General features: G+C 38.9%; 1 protein-coding gene across 5 annotated transcripts in view; it reads left to right on the plus strand.

The window, feature by feature from the left end:
• Window positions 1-18,083, plus strand: part of FMN2 (formin 2) — a 157,822-nt gene that overhangs the window by 42,717 nt on the left and 97,022 nt on the right. For 4 of the 5 annotated variants that reach the window (XM_064158612.1, XM_064158614.1, XM_064158617.1 and 1 more), the window contains 4 exons: window positions 6,368-6,400; window positions 9,556-10,633; window positions 10,679-11,282; window positions 12,238-12,382. In XM_064158612.1, the coding sequence (XP_064014682.1) occupies window positions 6,368-6,400; window positions 9,556-10,633; window positions 10,679-11,282; window positions 12,238-12,382 (1,860 nt within the window). The remainder of the gene's footprint in view (window positions 1-6,367; window positions 6,401-9,555; window positions 10,634-10,678; window positions 11,283-12,237; window positions 12,383-18,083) is intronic. The other variant, XM_064158616.1, reaches the window with a different exon arrangement.

Raw genomic sequence — 18,083 nt, forward strand, 5'->3', positions numbered from 1 at the left:
AGATTTTGTCTTGCATGCTGGTCGAAATTCTCTCTTAAGTGACATTTCGGAAAGATGATTCTTTACAGGTGAGTCTAAGATAAGGAAGATAGAGATTAAGACAAGGAAGATAAATAGAGATTTTCTGATCCAGTCTTTTGTTCTTCCTATATGACTAGTAGCTGAACTTTGTGATTGAAACATTGTGTCCTGATAGATACGGTCAAGATTTCTTAGGCCCTGAAGGATGGATAAGAATATAAACAGAAATACTGGAAATTAAAGAAGTCTTTCGTTAGAGCCTGAAATATACCATAAAGAAGTCTGCCTACTCAGCCACTAGATGGCAGTTAAATACTTTTGAATGGCCTATACAGGGTACTTGTAAGTCATTCCCTGGAGGTTCTGTAGATTACCTACAGTGAGAATTTCAAATGTTCATTATATTTGAGGTTTTTTTAGTCAGAAAGCGGTGGGTTTGTGGTAGCTAATGAGTTAGTCTGTAGAAAATGTGTCTAATCTGACCAAGATTTAGCAATTAGAGAATTACTCAAAGATAATAAAGTAGTGTCCTAAAAATAGTAACAGAAATCCTAACATAGTTAATGCTTAAAAAGTTCTGTTCTGTCACTGTTGAGATTGTTGGATTTTTAGTTTAGGGTTTCGTGGTGTTGTTTTGGTGCTACTTTTAACTAGTGAAGAGACCACATTTTATTTGGTCAATCAGATTTCTGGATTACTGTCTTCGTAGTGATATTTGTGAAGTTTGACAACTGAATTACCAATATTTTAAACAGAGGTCAATTCTCGGCTATGAAATCCATTTCTTCAACCATAATCCTGTATATTTTCCATTTAGTCATGACGTGGGATAGATTTAAAACCACAAAAGGATAAAAATTGAGCAGGCTTATTTGTAATTAATTGACACATGTAGAATACAAACCATAGACTCCATATTTAAATTAAATAAGGGAGTAAATGATATCAAACCTGTGTGGTAGAAAGATAAAAGCAGCTAATTCTCAGAACAAATGTTAGTATTTCATATTGCATCCAGAAATCACAATACTTGGATTGGCTTCTGTTGTTTTGCTTGAAGGCAGTGTTTGCTTCTTTTAAGGGGAACAATACAGTGGTATAATTTTCAGTGGAGTGTCAATAGCACATTTTTTGCATTCTTCCTCCTGGCTATGGTGAGCCTAAAATCTGGTTTCCTCTAATCTGTGCTCTTGATGTTCATGCCAAAAAGAAGTTTCAACTGTATGTTCGTTTCAGTTTGAAAGGCTCTCTATTCAGGTTCTCCACTTTGATACATGGCATGCTACCTTAATTATCGCTCTGAAACAACATAAGAACCAGAGCAGAATTCATGGATGAATAGACATTAGGAGATGGTGCTGTCCAATTCAGTCTCCACCAGTAACCTCTTCTAAGCAAGGCTAGCTTAGATGTTTGGTTAGTTTCCTTATCACTATTCATCTCTGTGGACGGGTATGTGGCACTCCTAATATGCGCTTTTGCCTGGTCAGTTAAAAATGGTAAGTTTTTCTACATTTCCAGTGTGTTGTTTTGATAGCAGCTTAAGGAGGTGTGCACTACAAGCACATCTATTACTTGTGAGTTACTCCTAATTCAAGTACTGTGTACTTTGGTTAAAATCAATGAAAAGCTGCTGACTGAGTTCCAGTGATACATCTAGTTTCATAACTTCCATGTCACAGAGTTTTAGGAGAATACAACAGAGCCTAAACTACAGGTTTTGCAACTTGTAGTCACATTGTGTATTATGGCTTTTCTGTTTTGACAAATCCAGACAAACATTTTTTGGGTCATTTTACTTGCAACTTCTTTGGAAACTAGCACCAAGCTAAAGGTTCAGGCAATAATGTCTGCAAATTCTATCCAATTGAAGTTAACTTCAGATTTGCAGACATCTCCTCCTTCTGTCATTAACAGGGAAAGAAGGAGAAATAAGAGTGAAACTGAGGAATTTATTTTAACCAGAATTATTTGGTGGTACTTCAAGTTCTTGGCTATACCATGAGAGACTTTTTCTTTCTCAAGAGTTGTGCCGGGGGAAGTCTAGGCTGGATGTTAGGAGGAAGTTCTTCCCAGAGAGAGTGATTGGCATTGGAATGGGCTGCCCAGGGAGGTGGTGGAGTCGCTATCCCTGGAGGTGTTCAAGAAAAGCCTGGATGAGGCACTTAGTGCCATGGTCTAGGTAACTGGATAGGGCTGGGTGCTAGGTTGGAGTGGATGATCTTGAAGGTCTCTTCCAACCTGGTTGATTCTATGATTCTATCATACAGAATAGGACTTGCACAGGAAGAATTACCTATTTTGTGTGTGTGGTTCTAAGCACTAGTATATTTCTTCTGTTGCTTTTTATATTGATCTTCATGTAAAATATTAACAGAGTACTGTTACTTCTCCGAGAATGTAGTGAACAGAAATGTATGATAGGCATTATGTTTATTGAAAAAACAATTTGGAATAGTTTTGTCTTTTCCTCTGCCTCCTTGCTCTTCCATCTATGAATTTATGGACAAACATTTAGCAGAGATTTATCAATTATTAAAATACAATTAATTTTTTTCTCTCCAATACAGAAATCCTATTTTAGATTAAAATCCATAAACTCTTCTCCCTAAGGTATGGTTTAAATTGAAAGTTTGGTTATTTGCACACAAAATTCCTTTCCTCTTTTGGAGAGAAGGAAACAAAGAGGTTTTGTATAGGCAATGGTAGCATACATTTGAATGACATGGGATATTTTAGTATTTGCATATCTGATTTCCACACTATTTGTAAAAACAAATTCCACAGAAATGGAATTGAACAGATGAAGAAATAGTATTAAATATAAGAGAGCAGTATGAAAAAGTGAGTGCATACATGTTTGTTCACATATATATACACATGTACAGATGCACATTCTATGAAATGTGTCTCCAAAGAACATCTCATCAGCAAAAGAAAATTTCTTTTTGTGGCATTCTTCGCATAAGAGACTGATCTTATTTGCCAGGTTGGCTTAACTTATCTGAAAGACTCCATCCAGTCAAAAGTAAGCCATATTCTAAATGTAAAATCCTTTTATTTCTCTCAGTATTAAAGATCAGATGCTATTTTCCAATGGTGTTGAGATTTTTCACAGGATTTTATGTGTAGAAGAAAGAAAAGAAACACTTTTGTTAGATAGAACTTAGAGATGTAAAATACCAATTAATTTTTTTTTAATATAACTTTTTTGGTTCTTTAGAGAATAAACCTATAACTATTGATAAAAATTAAAGACAAATAAAATATATTTCTGAATATTTACTTCGTTTTCAACACTGAACTTCTTCTGAAGAGACAATTTCTTTTCTTATAACTACACCAAATTTTTTTACTTAACCTCTCAAAACATCTGATTTACTTAATGTTCTGTCACTCAAAATGACACAGGTTTCAATACCACCTTCACACTTTCAAAGATATAGAGAAGCTGACTGTCCTCCAGCTTCTTGCATTCAGCATATTCATTGGAGATATTTGGGAAGGCTCCGATTCTATTTCTCCAACCTTTTTTTGGTTGTGGGTAGTAGGGTCATACATCAGAGTAGTGAAGACTGTTCATTCTTTTCTACAAAGATTTATTCTTACTGTGGTTATATTTTACTGCTTATTGCCTGCTGGAAGCCTGAAACAAAAGCAACATGCAAACTTCTCATTTTGTGTTCTGGCTGAACTCTTGGATAAAAAGGGCAAGCACTGTGTAGAAGCATCATACTCCTCACAGTTGCTTATCAGATTGTAGTAAGAATCACCTGGAAAATCATTAGCTTTTTCTGATTGCCAGTACTAGAGATCAAAGGCATTCTGAATCCTTCCAATTTAAATAATTAATGTGCACACACATTATTTCTAGATTAAAGCCTACTAGAGTTTCTGTGTATAAAGAATACAGAAATAATAGCAGAATAAGGTAGTTCACATGCAACTACTTGAAAATCAGGAAAAAGCCTGAGGTGTAAAAGTTCCCCTCCTTTCCTTAGTATGCCAATGTGATAATGTTCAAGATAAGCCAGTACCTATTCTGTGTTTTAACAAAATGAGATAGGTGGTTGCCTTTTCCTGCATACACAGTAAAACTATCCACACCTTTCAGGCTAGAGAAGATCCTTGAGGTACAATCATTAACCACTAAACTGTATCACAAAGTGCCTCATCTAAACAAGCTTTAAACACATCCAGGGGTGGTGACTCACCCACCTCCCTGGACAGTCTGCTTGACTACTCTTTCAGTGAAAAAAAAACTTCCTCTCGTGCAGCTTCAGGCCAATCCCTCTTGTCCTATCATTAATTACCTTTGAGAAGAGACCAATGTCTACCTCTCTAAACATGTTCTTTCAGATACTTGTAGAAGTCAATAAGGTTTCCCCTGGGCCTCATTTTCCTCAAGCAAAAGAGTCCCAGTTCCCTCAGTCCTCCTCATAAGACTTAGATTCTAGGCCCTTCACCATCTTAGTTCACTCCAGTGCCAGTTCACTCATATTGAGTTGCCCAAAACTTAACACAGGCTGAAAAGTGCTATTTATGGAGGCTAATACATAAGATAACAGTAATTGTAACTGCTGTGTTACTCCTCAGGTTGTCAGTAGTTCTGAGAGATTGTTCCTGTTTGTTTTTCTTGTCCATAGTCTACAAAAAATCATTTGAGGTTCCTATTGTTGCAGAATTTGGGGATGGCCTGAAGTTATATTTTAGCTCGGTTAAGAGTCTTACTACTCACAGGGAGAAAACTTTCCATCTTTGGGGTTTGGTTTCATTTGGTTTTAACTAAAATGGAAACTAAAAAGAACTGGGATTTTATTCTCTGACATGCACTTATCCTATGGATAAATGGTTCAAAAACAGAAGCTTCAAGAAACTAAGTCTGAATAAAATGTTTTCCTTCTACTTACAGCTTTACAATCTGGCATTCATAATGCAAGCGTCTTTCTTCAAAGGGCCATGCTCCCTGCTGATCTTATGCTTGCTTATTTAAACTATTTGAATTGCAATAATTATTTATTTCTATATGCCTTTTTTTTTTTAGCTTTGCTCACCCTTACAATTATGACAAAATGATTTGGTCGATTAGACAAATCCTAACTCCATAGGTTAAAAAATCCTACGTAGTCCCAATGCTAGCACAGTGCATGCTGGTGTAATCCATCTGTTGCAGTCTGTCATTGAGTGGGAGTTCAGTGCACATCCACCCTCAGACAAGGCAGTGCACCACACCATTTATTTTCAGGGCTTCTTTATTCAGACCTATCTTGGGGAGCATTTTTTTCTTGTGGTTGTAGGGAGAAATATTGATAATTGCAAGAACGCACCTTCAGTACAACAAAAGCTACTCAATCAAGTTTAATCTTGTAGTCTGAGGAAGAAACTAGTATCCAATAATAATTCCACTTCTTCAGAGGTTCTCTCTGATGCTATTGACAAGTTTGGCAGTTTTTGACTCGGCTTCTACTGCTGTAAAACAGAAATGTTGTACTAGGCATTGGGGTTAAGTGAAATGTGAGAATTAATTAGATGGACGCTCTTTTGTTTTAATGCAAGTTAAGTGTCCATCAGTACTTCTCATTTGACAATCTCTATACTGAAAATCCCTGTTAAAATGTTGTCTTTCCTTTTTTTAAGGCTGATCTGCAGTTATGAGAAGTAACTTTGAAAATGAGACAGCATTAAAGACAGAAACCTGAATAAAGTTCACATTTCGCTGATTGAATTAAATACTCAACTATGGCATTATTTTATGCCATCTGGGGGGGAGGGTGTGTTCAAAAATTTTACACTCTGTGTAGAAAGAAGGTTTTACTTACAAAGCAACTTGGAAGATCATCCTTCCAAGTACCTATACAATGCTAGTACTACCAGATGCTGACATATTGGAAGACCTAAGGAATCTTATTTTGCTGTCTTAATGTTGTTTAGTTGTATGCTACTATTCTCTGTGCATGCTTGCAGCCAGGTAGCAGAATAGACTCTGATTCATGAATTCTGATAAAGCATCTGGCAACATTTGAATGAATTGGATACAACACACAGGCTTTTGGTACATGCACATATCCACTGTGTGCAACCTTTTACCCAGCAAACCCAATATTCCTAGATGAGTTGGATCCTGTACGTGCACAAGCCTGCCAGTGCAACACAAACAGAGCCAGGCCAGTTCCAGATTGAGCATACAACTCATTATGTATGGAGCATGCACAACCTCTGTGGGACATGCTGGACACCATTCTATAGCCACCTCTGGAATGTTTTTCCTGATCACATTTTTCACACACAAGTCATCTAGACAAAGCAAGGCTTAAGCTTCCACCTTTCTTTCTTTCTTTCTTTACAGAAAGAAGATTGTTCCACAGTACCTGGGTCCTGGGTAAGAACTCTAGGCAAGACAGAGTTCCCTCATATCTCTTTTATAGCCCGTAGGTTTCTGCTCTGGAATTGTCATTTGGATGAAAAATTTAACCTTCTTTTCATTTTTGTGATTTAGGGTGTTTTGTTTTGGTTTTGTTTTCTATCTGGGTCTTCAGGTTCTTGTCAACTGCTTTTGACCATCTTTTACATGTGTGACAAATTAAGTCTTCCTTTGCTTATTCTTTTAAGAGAATTGTCTAATTTTCATTTCTGATTGGACTTATTTGAGATTTTCTTCCTTGTCAAGGATAGTGGAAATGTCCTGTGGTTTATGGTTTGTTTTTTCATATAGTACTTTCTGATCAAGAGGAAACTTCTTTATAGGGGAAATGCAGAAATCTAAACTAGTCTAAGGGCATCTTAAAGGTCAAAATGAAAAATATCTCAATCTAAAATAATTTCTGGAGTGTAGAAATAGTCAGGCTTTGGTTTTGTTTGATTTCTTTGGGTTGTAAGCCAAATGTATGTCATTTCCTCTGGATAAATATCTCTGTGTTCACAGCAAAGTCTTGTTTGTTCACAACACCCTGCTTCTGTGAAAATCTGGGTCTACTGATGACAGTTAGGTAACAACATAATATCACATCACTGGGTTGTTTGAAATGCCATGTCTCAAAGACAGCAAAAAAAACCTTGTTCCTTAGGGCAGAGGGTACAATCTTCCTTTAATTAATCAATTCAATTTTTGTTTCTTATCTGAGTTGCGTAATCATCTTACTTGATTTCTTTTTTAAAACCTAAAAGTATGTTTTCTCCTGAAAGAAATTTCATGATGTATGAGGTAAGCTCTCATGTAAAACAGTGAAACCAAGGTTTTCCCTCCAATTCAGTAGAATTTCAGGATTGAAGCATTACCTTTTTTTCTGGTGAAAAGTTCAATGCAGTCTCCTAAGCATATGCATTTTTTTAAACAGTGAACCATTCTGAGATCAGCCATCATTAAGGCAAATTTCTTCAGGACCATTTAATATTGTATCTAACCCTGCTGTCTTCAGTAGGTATGTGCAGGAATGACTCTTCCAATTCAAACACAATTGGGAAGCTCTCTTTACGTAAACAGTGTAAAATGGGAGCTTAGGGTAGTTACAGTCTGGAGAAAATAGTTTTGTTCCCAAATAACTGAAAGTGGGTGTGTGGCTTTAGTTAATGCTAGGAACACATTTGCTTTGATAATGTTGCCTGTTGAAGAATTGATAGGCCTTACTGTATTTGCAGGTGGCTAATAGAGGGATAAGAGTGGATGAATCAAAGCGCTAAGAGAATGTTCTCTTTCTCCTTTACAACAAAGTCCTTCAGCAAAACTGTTTCTGCTACAAAGTATTGAATTATTAAAGGAAACCGTGTGGATTTGAAGCATCATGAGTCAGTAGTGGAAATGTCCATTTTTAGCCTTTTTTCCTTGTTATAATATTATTTGTTAATACATTTGCTATGCTTATTGCTTCACTATTCATTGGGGACAAAAAACCAACTATGTTCCTTTCTCTGTTTTGTATTTCTCTCCAAAGTTTGGTAGGGAAACATAGCTGTATTCTATAACTGCCAGTTCAAACTGCTATTACAGGAAGTTCAAACAATGTAGAGGATTGCTAAGTTTTGACAAAAACTTCAGAATCAACCAGTATTTGGTTTAAATGTAGCAGTTGATGTTTTACTTCCAGGATTGCTTTAGGACAGATGGGAAACTCTAAAATAAACATAACATTTCAATTTCATGTTTGAAAAACAATCCTATGTAGAAACAAGCTTTTAATGAACATATATTTTATTAATAGTCCCCAACTGGAAGTTGCAACTTCATTTTCCAACTTTTAAATGTTTTATGTGTCAAAGGAAGAAATGAAAAGCACATCTTACCTGAAACAAATCAAGGCAATTAGTGTATCAGGTATTGTGTGTTTATATGTAGGCTTCTTGACAAGACCTTTAAAATCTCAATATTTGAAAGATTTCCTGTTAAGTAAGCTATTGTCTCATCGATGAAGCTTACAATGTTATAACAGAGAACAAAAGGGCACTAGAAAACTCTTTTCCTGAAACCATTTGGAAAACTGGTTGCATGGCAAACTTAAACTAAATGCTTAAGAATTGATGACCAGTAAACCAAATTAAAAACAACAACAGAAAAGTACTAAAAAGTAAATGCATGCAGCTATAAAATAGTAAGTTATTAAACCTTCTTAAAAGGTTTTGTGTTGCAAAGTCATTTCTGTTCTAGCTTCTGTTCAGCTTCCCCGAATAAGCACAAATAGATATTTTCAGACTAGGAAACTCCTTTTGGAACCTCTTTAAGTACAGTTGGTCACTGGTGTTTATTTATTTAAAAACATGGGAATGAATATGTCGTTTAAAGTTAATGGTTCCTTTACTCAGACAACATCAGGCAGGGTCAAATGCTTCTGAGAAAGATACAAAAAAAAAAAAAGTGAAAATTGTCAAATACAGAATAACCATCCCAAACAGGAAGCTTTTCTAAGGTTACTCACAGTTTGTCACTTGACAGAGGAGTTTTAAATTTGGGGTGTGAGGAACATTCTCTTTTAGTTTTGTCATCTTTTCCTTCCCAAGCATGTTGGCTGGAGAAAAGCATAATATTCTGAGATTAGCTGTTTTCAAAAAGTGAATATTTGTTGTGTTCTGCATTCTTAATCTGTATTGTGTCACTAGAATATGTATTGCAATCCAGAGATCAGCAGTGTGTTGAATCCGATCTAGATTGCTCCTTTTGAAGAAACATTTAACACATTTTCAGCTGACAGAATTAACCTAACGCAGTGTCCTCCCCACTGCCATGGGCATGTATGCACACATGCTCGCAGCACCTGTACTCAGTGGTTGGTTGTTCTCTTGGTGAAGCTATGTGGTGGAATGGGAGGGTTGCTCCTGATTTTTTTATTTTCCCAAATAGAACCACAGTCCAAAACATGCTTGTATCGATGAAGGTAGTTTCATGTTTAGGTAAGCAGTTTTTCTGAACTATCTTCTTTCACTGTAAGATGCAGCTAGCCAAAATATGTTTCTGACCTTGTGGAATGCCAATATTCTTGATGTACATTTACTTTCTATGTGGTGATGAATGTTATCTATTTTGTGCTTATTTATTTTCTTTCAAAGGATGATCTCGAAGTGAAATCTGAGGAGCGTGCCAGTGTTATCCAGCGACTCGAGCAAACTATTGAGGATCTGAGGACCAAAATTGCGGAACTAGAGAAACAGTTCCCTGCTGCAGAAGTACAAACTGCTGCAAAGGAGCAGGAAAATGAATGCACACACACAGTCTGCAGAGATCTTAGCAGTATGACTCTTCAAACAAATGAAGAGAAGACCATACACAAGACTGTGTCACAAGCAAGATCTGTGCAAACGTCACCAACAGAGGATTATGTAACACGCACAATGCCTTCAGCCAATGCACTGCCACAGCCACCAGCCTCACCACACTTAGAAAGCAGCAAAAGTGAAGAGCCAACTCAACAATTGCCAGCTCTAGAACTACAGCCCACATTTTGTTCTGAAATCTCCTTAATTCTGTCACCGAAGCTAATCTCAGTGCCACTGGATGAAAGCCAATCAGTACAGAGTATGCCACAGTCACCTCTGCCAGGACCCAAAGTTAATTCGTCCCTTGCATTTGAAGGAGAGACTGAAATGCCAGCTTTTCATCAGCCTCTAAGAACTTTAGATGTGACTTGTAGTGAACATCCCCCTTCTTTGCCCTCAGAATCCACATGTAGCATTCCCTCATCACTGCCAGCATCCTTGCCTGGAGCACACGGCCCTTCCCTTGCCACTCCCATGTCCATGGCAGGTGTGCCACTCCCACCACCCCTGCCAAGCTCAGGACTCCCTCACACTTCTGGTTCAGCAGTGCCACACCTGGACCACTCTTTCCCAGTTCCACCACCACCTCCTCCACCACCTCTGCCTCTATACCCTCTTCTCCCATGTGCTGGAGTCCCACAAGCACCTCTACCACCACATTTGTCTGTAGCAGGCATCCCTCCTCCCCCTCCACCACCACCTTTACCTGGAGCTGGTGTTCCTCTTCCACCTCCTCTGCCCGGCTTGGGAATACCACCTCCACCTGTGCCTGGATTAGGACTGCCACCACCTTCCCAACCTCTGCCTGGAGGGGGCATCCCAACCCCTCCTCCACCACCTCTGCCTAGTGCTGGTGTCCCCCCTCCACCGCCTCTGCCTGGTGCAGCTGTCCCCCCTCCTCCACCTCCTCCACCACCTCCACCGCCTCTGCCTGGTGCAGGTGTCCTTCCTCCTCCACCCCCTCCACCACCTCTGCCTGGTGCAGGTGTCCCTCCTCCTCCACCACCTCTGCCTGGTGCAGGTGTCCCTCCTCCTCCACCACCTCTGCCTGGCGCAGGTGTCCCTCCTCCTCCACCACCTCTGCCTGGTGCGGGTGTCCCTCCTCCTCCACCACCTCTGCCTGGTGCGGGTGTCCCTCCACCTCCACCACCTCTGCCTGGTGCAGGTGTCCCTCCTCCACCACCACCTCTGCCTGGTGCAGGTGTCCCCCCTCCTCCACCACCTCCACCACCTCTGCCTGGTGCAGGTGTCCCTCCTCCACCACCACCTTTGCCAGGGCAGGGAATTCCTCCTCCAGCCCCACCACCTTTGCCTGGGGGAGCACCACCTCTTCCAGCACCAGCCCAAAGCAGCACATACCCAACAGTCCCACAGGGATGTGGGTTTCTTCCTCCTCCATTACCAGCTGGTTTATTTGCAATGGGAATAAATCAGGAGAAAGGGAGCAGGAAACATGTGATAGAACCTTCTCGGCCAATGAAGCCTCTTTACTGGACAAGAATTCAGCTTCACAGTAAAAGGTAAGTGATAGAGCTGTAGAGTGCTGTTTTCACTTTACAGCTGTCCTGATAGCCTTTACTTGCTGCTAGGCAGGTCTCTGAGAGAGCCTCAATACAAACAGGATTTTATTTGCAGTTGTGTATAAGTGGGGTGCCTGTTTTCTTTAAAGCACACAAACTCTGAGTGATGTTATTTACACGTGAAAACTTTCCAAAGGTAGCATTTTTAGCTGTCCTTTGTGGTTATACACAATGTGTGCCACCAAGTGTTCTGTGAGATGATTTTTAAGACATGATTTTTTTTGTGCTTCCTCTCAATTTTCAAGTTAGAGTTGGTCTGCCTCCATAGTAGCTTGCAAGTTTTGGTAGCACCTCTGTAGATGAACATGTGCTGAATGCATTTTATCCTTCTCTTTTCTTCTCCAGGGTCATAAAGTCTTCTCCCCCCCTGCCCCAAATTTTCTACACTCAGTTGGCAATTTATTTGCTTGGCAGCATTCTGTTCTGGTAGCCCTTACTTTGATGTGACTTTTACATACTTGGTTTTGGTCGTTGAAGCTTTCTTGTTTGCTTATAAAATGCCACTCTTGGTTATAAGTTTCCTTGGTAATCTTTTCTTTATGTCTCTGAGTACTGATTAATTTCTTCAATGAATTTCTTCTTTCATGTTCTTGCCACTGTTACACAGGTGATCTGCAGATAACTGTATTTCTACTTCTCTTTGTATCTGTGTCTCTATGTTTTATAGCCTATTTATATTCCTGTGTACATAGTCAGTGCATATAAATGAGCTTGACCACTGTTATGTGTAAACAAAGAAGTATGGGGGAGAATCAAGAGTATATCTTATCAAAATGCTGCCAGTAGAAGCTAGGCAACAACTTTTAAATTGCTGCTATTTTATTTTCTTTATTCCTCCATTTATGACTTTATTCAGTTTGACATTGCCCTACATAGGTCTTTTGCTTGACTTTAGAGATTCTAGTGCTTCACTTGTGTGGGAAAAAATTGAAGAGCCTTCCATAGATTATCATGAGTTTGAAGAACTGTTTTCTAAAACAGCTGTTAAAGAGAGGAAGAAACCCATTTCGGACACCATTACAAAAACAAAGACTAAACAAGTGAGTACTCATTTAATTTCAGATCTTTCCTAGGCTGGTTTTTACCTAAAGATAGATTTTTGCATGCAGCTGAGATGAATTTTGCTGGATGTGAAATGGTTACTGTAAAAGGAGAGAATGTAGGATGGTTTTCAATGCTATATGCGTTAAAGACTGAAAGCCTATTTTTATATAAACTACTTTACAGCATTGTGTTTTCTTGACTCTTTTTTTCTTTATCCACTCTAAAGTATAGCAAAGATAAATTTACAATAATTAGGTGCATATATGATGCTTTGAAATTGACTGCACACATGCAATGAGCAGTATATAAATTATTCTAACTTTAAGATGAGTTGCATACAAATTACCATGACTTCAGAGAAATTTTTTAAGATTCCAAGTCTTTAATGTCATACCAGTTGTGTTTCTGTGTACAATGAATATGAAGTTCACTGCTGTACTGCACACAGCACTATGATACATGGCACAGACTACATGCCTAGGTTTGCTTGTGATATACACATATACACAACATAATTGTTTCTAAATGGTGATCCCTTTTTAAGTGGTGGAATGACTTTTGTTGTTGTGGGTTGCTTTGAATTCTGTGAACAGCTGAGGTAATTTCACCCTATCCAAGTGTTCTTTCTAATTTTTTTTTTTCTTTGGCATGGTCATGTGCAAATAACTTTATTGGTTTGTACTCTATTATAATACCAATAAAATCAGTGTTACATCTGAATGAAGGCCACGAGAAAAATCCATTCTACAACTTCAAAGAAAGAAAAAAGGTGAAGTGTTGATATTTATTGGTGAATGCAGTTAATTTTATTCTAACTGTCTTTTATTTGGTGCTACAGGAAAAAACACATGTGATTTATTTCACTCTGTTAATAAGTATATGTCAAATTCTCACCTGCTGTAAATGTGTGCAGGCTCACTCAATAAGAATGCATACTATATCTTCAAAGAAGGTTCTTTATGGCCTATAATTGGAGCTGCCATTGATACCTATTAAAGTGGTCTGGCTTTCATTATAAATCCCTGTTGTTATAACAGCCAAAACCTAGCTCTTTAGGCAGCAGGTGTTGTCGGATCAGGTTTTTGTTTCCCCCCACAATTGGTGTCTACTTCATTTTGCTGATATTAGCCATGGAGGAGGCTCAGGGGTGACCTCATTGCGGTCTACAACTACCTGAAGGGACGCTGTTGCCAGGTGGGGGTTGGTCTCTTCTCCAAGGCAACTAGCAACAGAACAAGGGGACACAGTCTCAAGTTGTGCTGGGGAGGTCTAGGCTGGATGTTAGGAGGAAGTTCTTCACAGAGAGAGTGATTAGCATTGGAATGGTCTGCCCAGGGAGGTGGTGGAGTTGCCGTCCCTGGAAGTGTTCAGGAAAAGCCTGGCTGAGGCATTTAGTGCCATGGTCTAGTTGTCTGGATAAGGCTGAGTGATAAGCTGGACTTGGATGATCTTGGAGGTCTCTTCCAGCCTGGTTGATTCTATGACCAAATGGCCTCACTATATGATGTAGTTCCTGTTTCCACTCTCAAAATTGCTATCAATAGGCAGATATCAGTTCTAGACTTACCTTTAAAATAAACCAAACCACACAAACCCACCAACTCATAAAAGCATAACATTATTCTCTTATATCTACAAGAACACGAGGATATATATGCAAAAGATACAATGAGTCTGGTCTTGTGATCAACAATTTTACATTTGGAAGCCAACTTAATCTACAGAAAAGATCTATTGACACAGCATCTAGTGAAAGGGCTGACTGCTTTACCGCTCTGATCCTGTCTCTTAACATCTTGGTTGGAACTTTAGAGTTCCTGCACCCTTTGCAACAGTTACAAGCCCTTGGACAGTGGAGTTTTCTGTACGTGACCTTTTGTACCATACCTTACTTATTCTCAACCAACGAGAGCCTTAGGATAATTTTTCTTAATGATGGAAGCTGGAATCAGAACCAGAGAGCAAAAATCACTAAAAAAATTCCAATCATTAACTAAATATTATGTTGGGGACAGGGAATCTTTGTATTTTTGCTTCAGGGTTCTCACCAAACATGTGTCTTGAATTACCTTTCACAAAATATCTCTTTGATTGGTTTTGCTTGTGTTAAACAGTCAAGAATAAATTTGGCATGTAGTTTGTTTGCTGCTTAACAATGAGGACTACTCAACAATTAGAAAGTTTATGCTAGATTTCAGGCTGCAGATAATATCTCCAACTTCCTTTTTTTGTTTGAAGCAGAGTTCCAGAATTCAAACAAAAAAGGAGTTGTGTGTTGTGTCTGAGGCTTTAGACCTTGCAGAGATTGGATTTATCAACCTTTTGTTGTTCCACCTTTAAGTGGCGTCACTTGTCTGTAGCCTGTAGGCCAAGACTATGCAGCTGATTTATTGTTTTATTTTTAAATGTGGGAATTTCTTTAGGCACTTATGTTAATATTCATATTTTTTCAATTAGTGCTGTATTGTTACAGTCATTCTGTTGGAGGAAATTAGTATTAGACTTGACATAAACCCTACATTTTAAATAAAGGCAGACAAAACTGGTAGCTGCTACATGAAAACACTTTATCTGTTGCTGTTCTGCACTCATTCACCTAACAGTCATGCTCTCCAATGTGGTTACTAGGATGAGGGAGGTTATTCTTCCCCTGTATTCAACGCTGGTCAGGCCACATCTTGAATGCTGTGTCCAGTTCTGGCCTCTCAATTCAAGAGAGATGTTGAGGTGCTGGAATGTGTCCAGAGAAGGGTGACAAAGCTGGTGAGAGGCCTGGAACACAAACCCTATGAGGAGAGGCTGAGGGAGCTGGGGGAGTGCAGCCTGGAGAAGAGGAGGCTCAGGGGGGACCTCATTGCTGTCTACAACTACCTGAAGGGACATTGTAGCCAGGTGGGGGTTGGCCTCTTCTCTCAGCCAACCAGCAACAGAACAAGGGGACACAGTCTCAAGTTGTGCTGGGGGAGGGCTAGGCTGGATGTTAGGAGGAAGTCGTTGCCAGAGAGAGTGATTGGCATTGGAATGGGCTGCCCAGGGAAGTGGTGGAGGCACCGTCCCTGGAGGTGTTCAAGAAAAGCCTGGATGAGGCATTTAGTGTCATGGTGTAGATGACTGGATAGGGCTGGGTGCTAGGCTGGACTGGATGACCTTGGATGTCTCTTCCAACCTGGTTGAGTCTATGATTCAAGGTCCTTGAGGTTCAGTATTTTGGCAATGAAGGCAAGTTAGTATTTTTTTTGCCCCCTTCTCTCTGATCACTTGAGGCATTCAGTAAATAATTACTTTCCCTCAACTCACATTCAGAAAAAACAGCTTCTTTTTCTCTTTTTCCTGCAAACTTTTAGGACAGATTAATTTTAGAGCACAGGAATTCAAGGGATCTCCTACAGCACAAAATCTGTTCCTATAGCATCAACAGGTGCCATGCCTGTTAAGAAATTCCATTCTAGTCTATGTCATAACAACGTCATTTATCTGCTGCTTTTTTTGGTAGCATTCATCCCTTGCTGTATTTGTAGACCTGATGTCAATAGCTCTCTGATGTATTCTACTGTGGTAGAAACAGGGACCTCACAATTTGAAGCAAATACACTGCTTTACAAATGTTGACTTCATTAGAAGCAGGAGAATCTTAAGACCAGATTCTTGCTCCTTGGGTCTTCAGGAGAGTACACTGCAGATCTGTTTCCCTTGAAAAGATCAAGCTGTGGATTCCTCCTTGGCCCTATGTATGTTCACACCTGAATGTAGTTGTGATACTGTTTTGAGGAACACCAATTAACAAAGCTATTTTACTTTCTGTTCTCTTTCTTTAGTTTTACTCCCAGCCAACACAGTAGTCTACATTACTTCTGTTTCTAGTTCCTTTTGCCAGAATGTGAGTGACAGAAATGTATGCATATGGTCCAGATGAGCTCTTACCCTTTTGCATGACTACAGTTCTTTCCTTCCAGAGCTTTTGCAATGGGTTTGCATTCATTTTTTTTAATCAACTTTTTTTGTCAGCTTTGGGATAGTTCTCTTGCTCAAAACAAAGGCAACAAAGGACTCCCTCTATATGCTGATGACAATAGCAAGCTAAAATTGTTCTACTCAATTGACATGCCTTGGGCTTGAGCAAAAGCAATAATGGTGGGGACTGAAATCAATAGTTGCCCTAACATGTTCCATACCAAATTCAGTTGGTTAGTGTTGGAGTGAGCAGCTCTAAGAAATTTTAGAGCTGTTCTTATGTAACATTCTGCATTGTTTCTTTGTGTTGCTCTGCTTTCTCTGGATATAGTTTGATACCAACAGCAGTTAAGGGGTTTCTGGGCTGTTTTTGAAATCGTGCCCATACTTCTTTTTCTTTGTCTAACATGTGTGTATATGTTCATCTATATACAATGCAAGATTTCCCTGTGTTGGGAGATTTAAATTGCAATGTAGCAATGATTCATACTTTGCTACCCAAGATCTATTTCGTTTGTAAAACTTTTGTAGCTGCAAGTAACTAAAAGCATACTAGCTTCTTTTTGCAATAAGAAACTCACATTATTTAACTTGGTTTTATCTCAGTTCCAGGTTGAAATGGATTTATAGTTCATTAAAAATAATTAAGAGTGACTATACCTTATTAGAATGATAGTGTAGGATATCTTAATTATATTTTTTTCTGAATTATATTAGTTTTCCTGTTAATTCAGACAGTCTGAATTTTATTTCCTTTTTCAATCCATTTGATTTCACTTTCAAATTCCTAATAATAAATTACATGAACTAATTACCTAGGAATTTCATGTTGACTTCCAACAGGTGACATCAATAGGTATGAGTTGAGTTTGGTCTTTGACCATGTGGATAACAATGGCTGTGGCATACTTGGTTTCTAAAGTTAAAATTTTCAGTTCATGAGCAGAATGTATTTCAATTTCACTGTAACTTGTAAGGAAAGAAGAAATACCAATGGTATGTGACTGAAAACTGAGGTGAACTACCTGAAAGGAGGTTGTAGCCAGGCAAGGGTTGGTCTCTTCTCCCAGGCACCCAGTGACAGAACAAGAGGTCACAGTTTCAAGCTGAACCAGGACAGGCTTGGGCTGGACATTAGGAAGAAATTCTTCATGGAAAGAGTGCTGTCTAGGGAAGTAGTGGAGTCAGCATCCCTAGAGGTGTTTAAAGGGAGATTGGATGAGGCACTTAATGCTGTGATTTAGTTAATTAGAAGGGTTAGGTGCTAGGTTGGACTTGATCCTGATGGTCTTTTCCAACCTGGTTAATTCTGTGAATCTGTGTGAAAGTTGATCTCAGGGTAAATGACTTCTGTGTATTTTTTAAGATGCTAATTGGATCATGACGTTTTCTTCTGGCTAAATTTATTCTTCTAATCTCACTTCTAGTATTTAGTTTCTAAATAATTTTGCCAGATGACACAGCATCTTGGTGCTACAACAGAAACTATGTCATTTGAGAAAATATGTATGCTGAACTTCAATGTAAAAAGAACTTGAAATTGCACTTCTTCCAAGTGACTCAGAAAGGTTTACTTCAACGGGTTTACTACAGCATAAAACTCATCAGCTTGAACTGATTAAATATTAACCTTTTCCATCTAGGCAGCAGTGGTAGCCCTGTGTTGAAAGGCAATTTATCTAGAATCATATCACTTCAAGATAAGTTTTTCTTGGCATTGCTTGCTTCTCATACCAATGATACAAA

The sequence above is a fragment of the Pogoniulus pusillus genome, chromosome 18, assembly GCF_015220805.1.
Source record: "Pogoniulus pusillus isolate bPogPus1 chromosome 18, bPogPus1.pri, whole genome shotgun sequence".
In the NCBI taxonomy this organism is placed as follows: Eukaryota; Metazoa; Chordata; class Aves; order Piciformes; family Lybiidae; genus Pogoniulus; species Pogoniulus pusillus.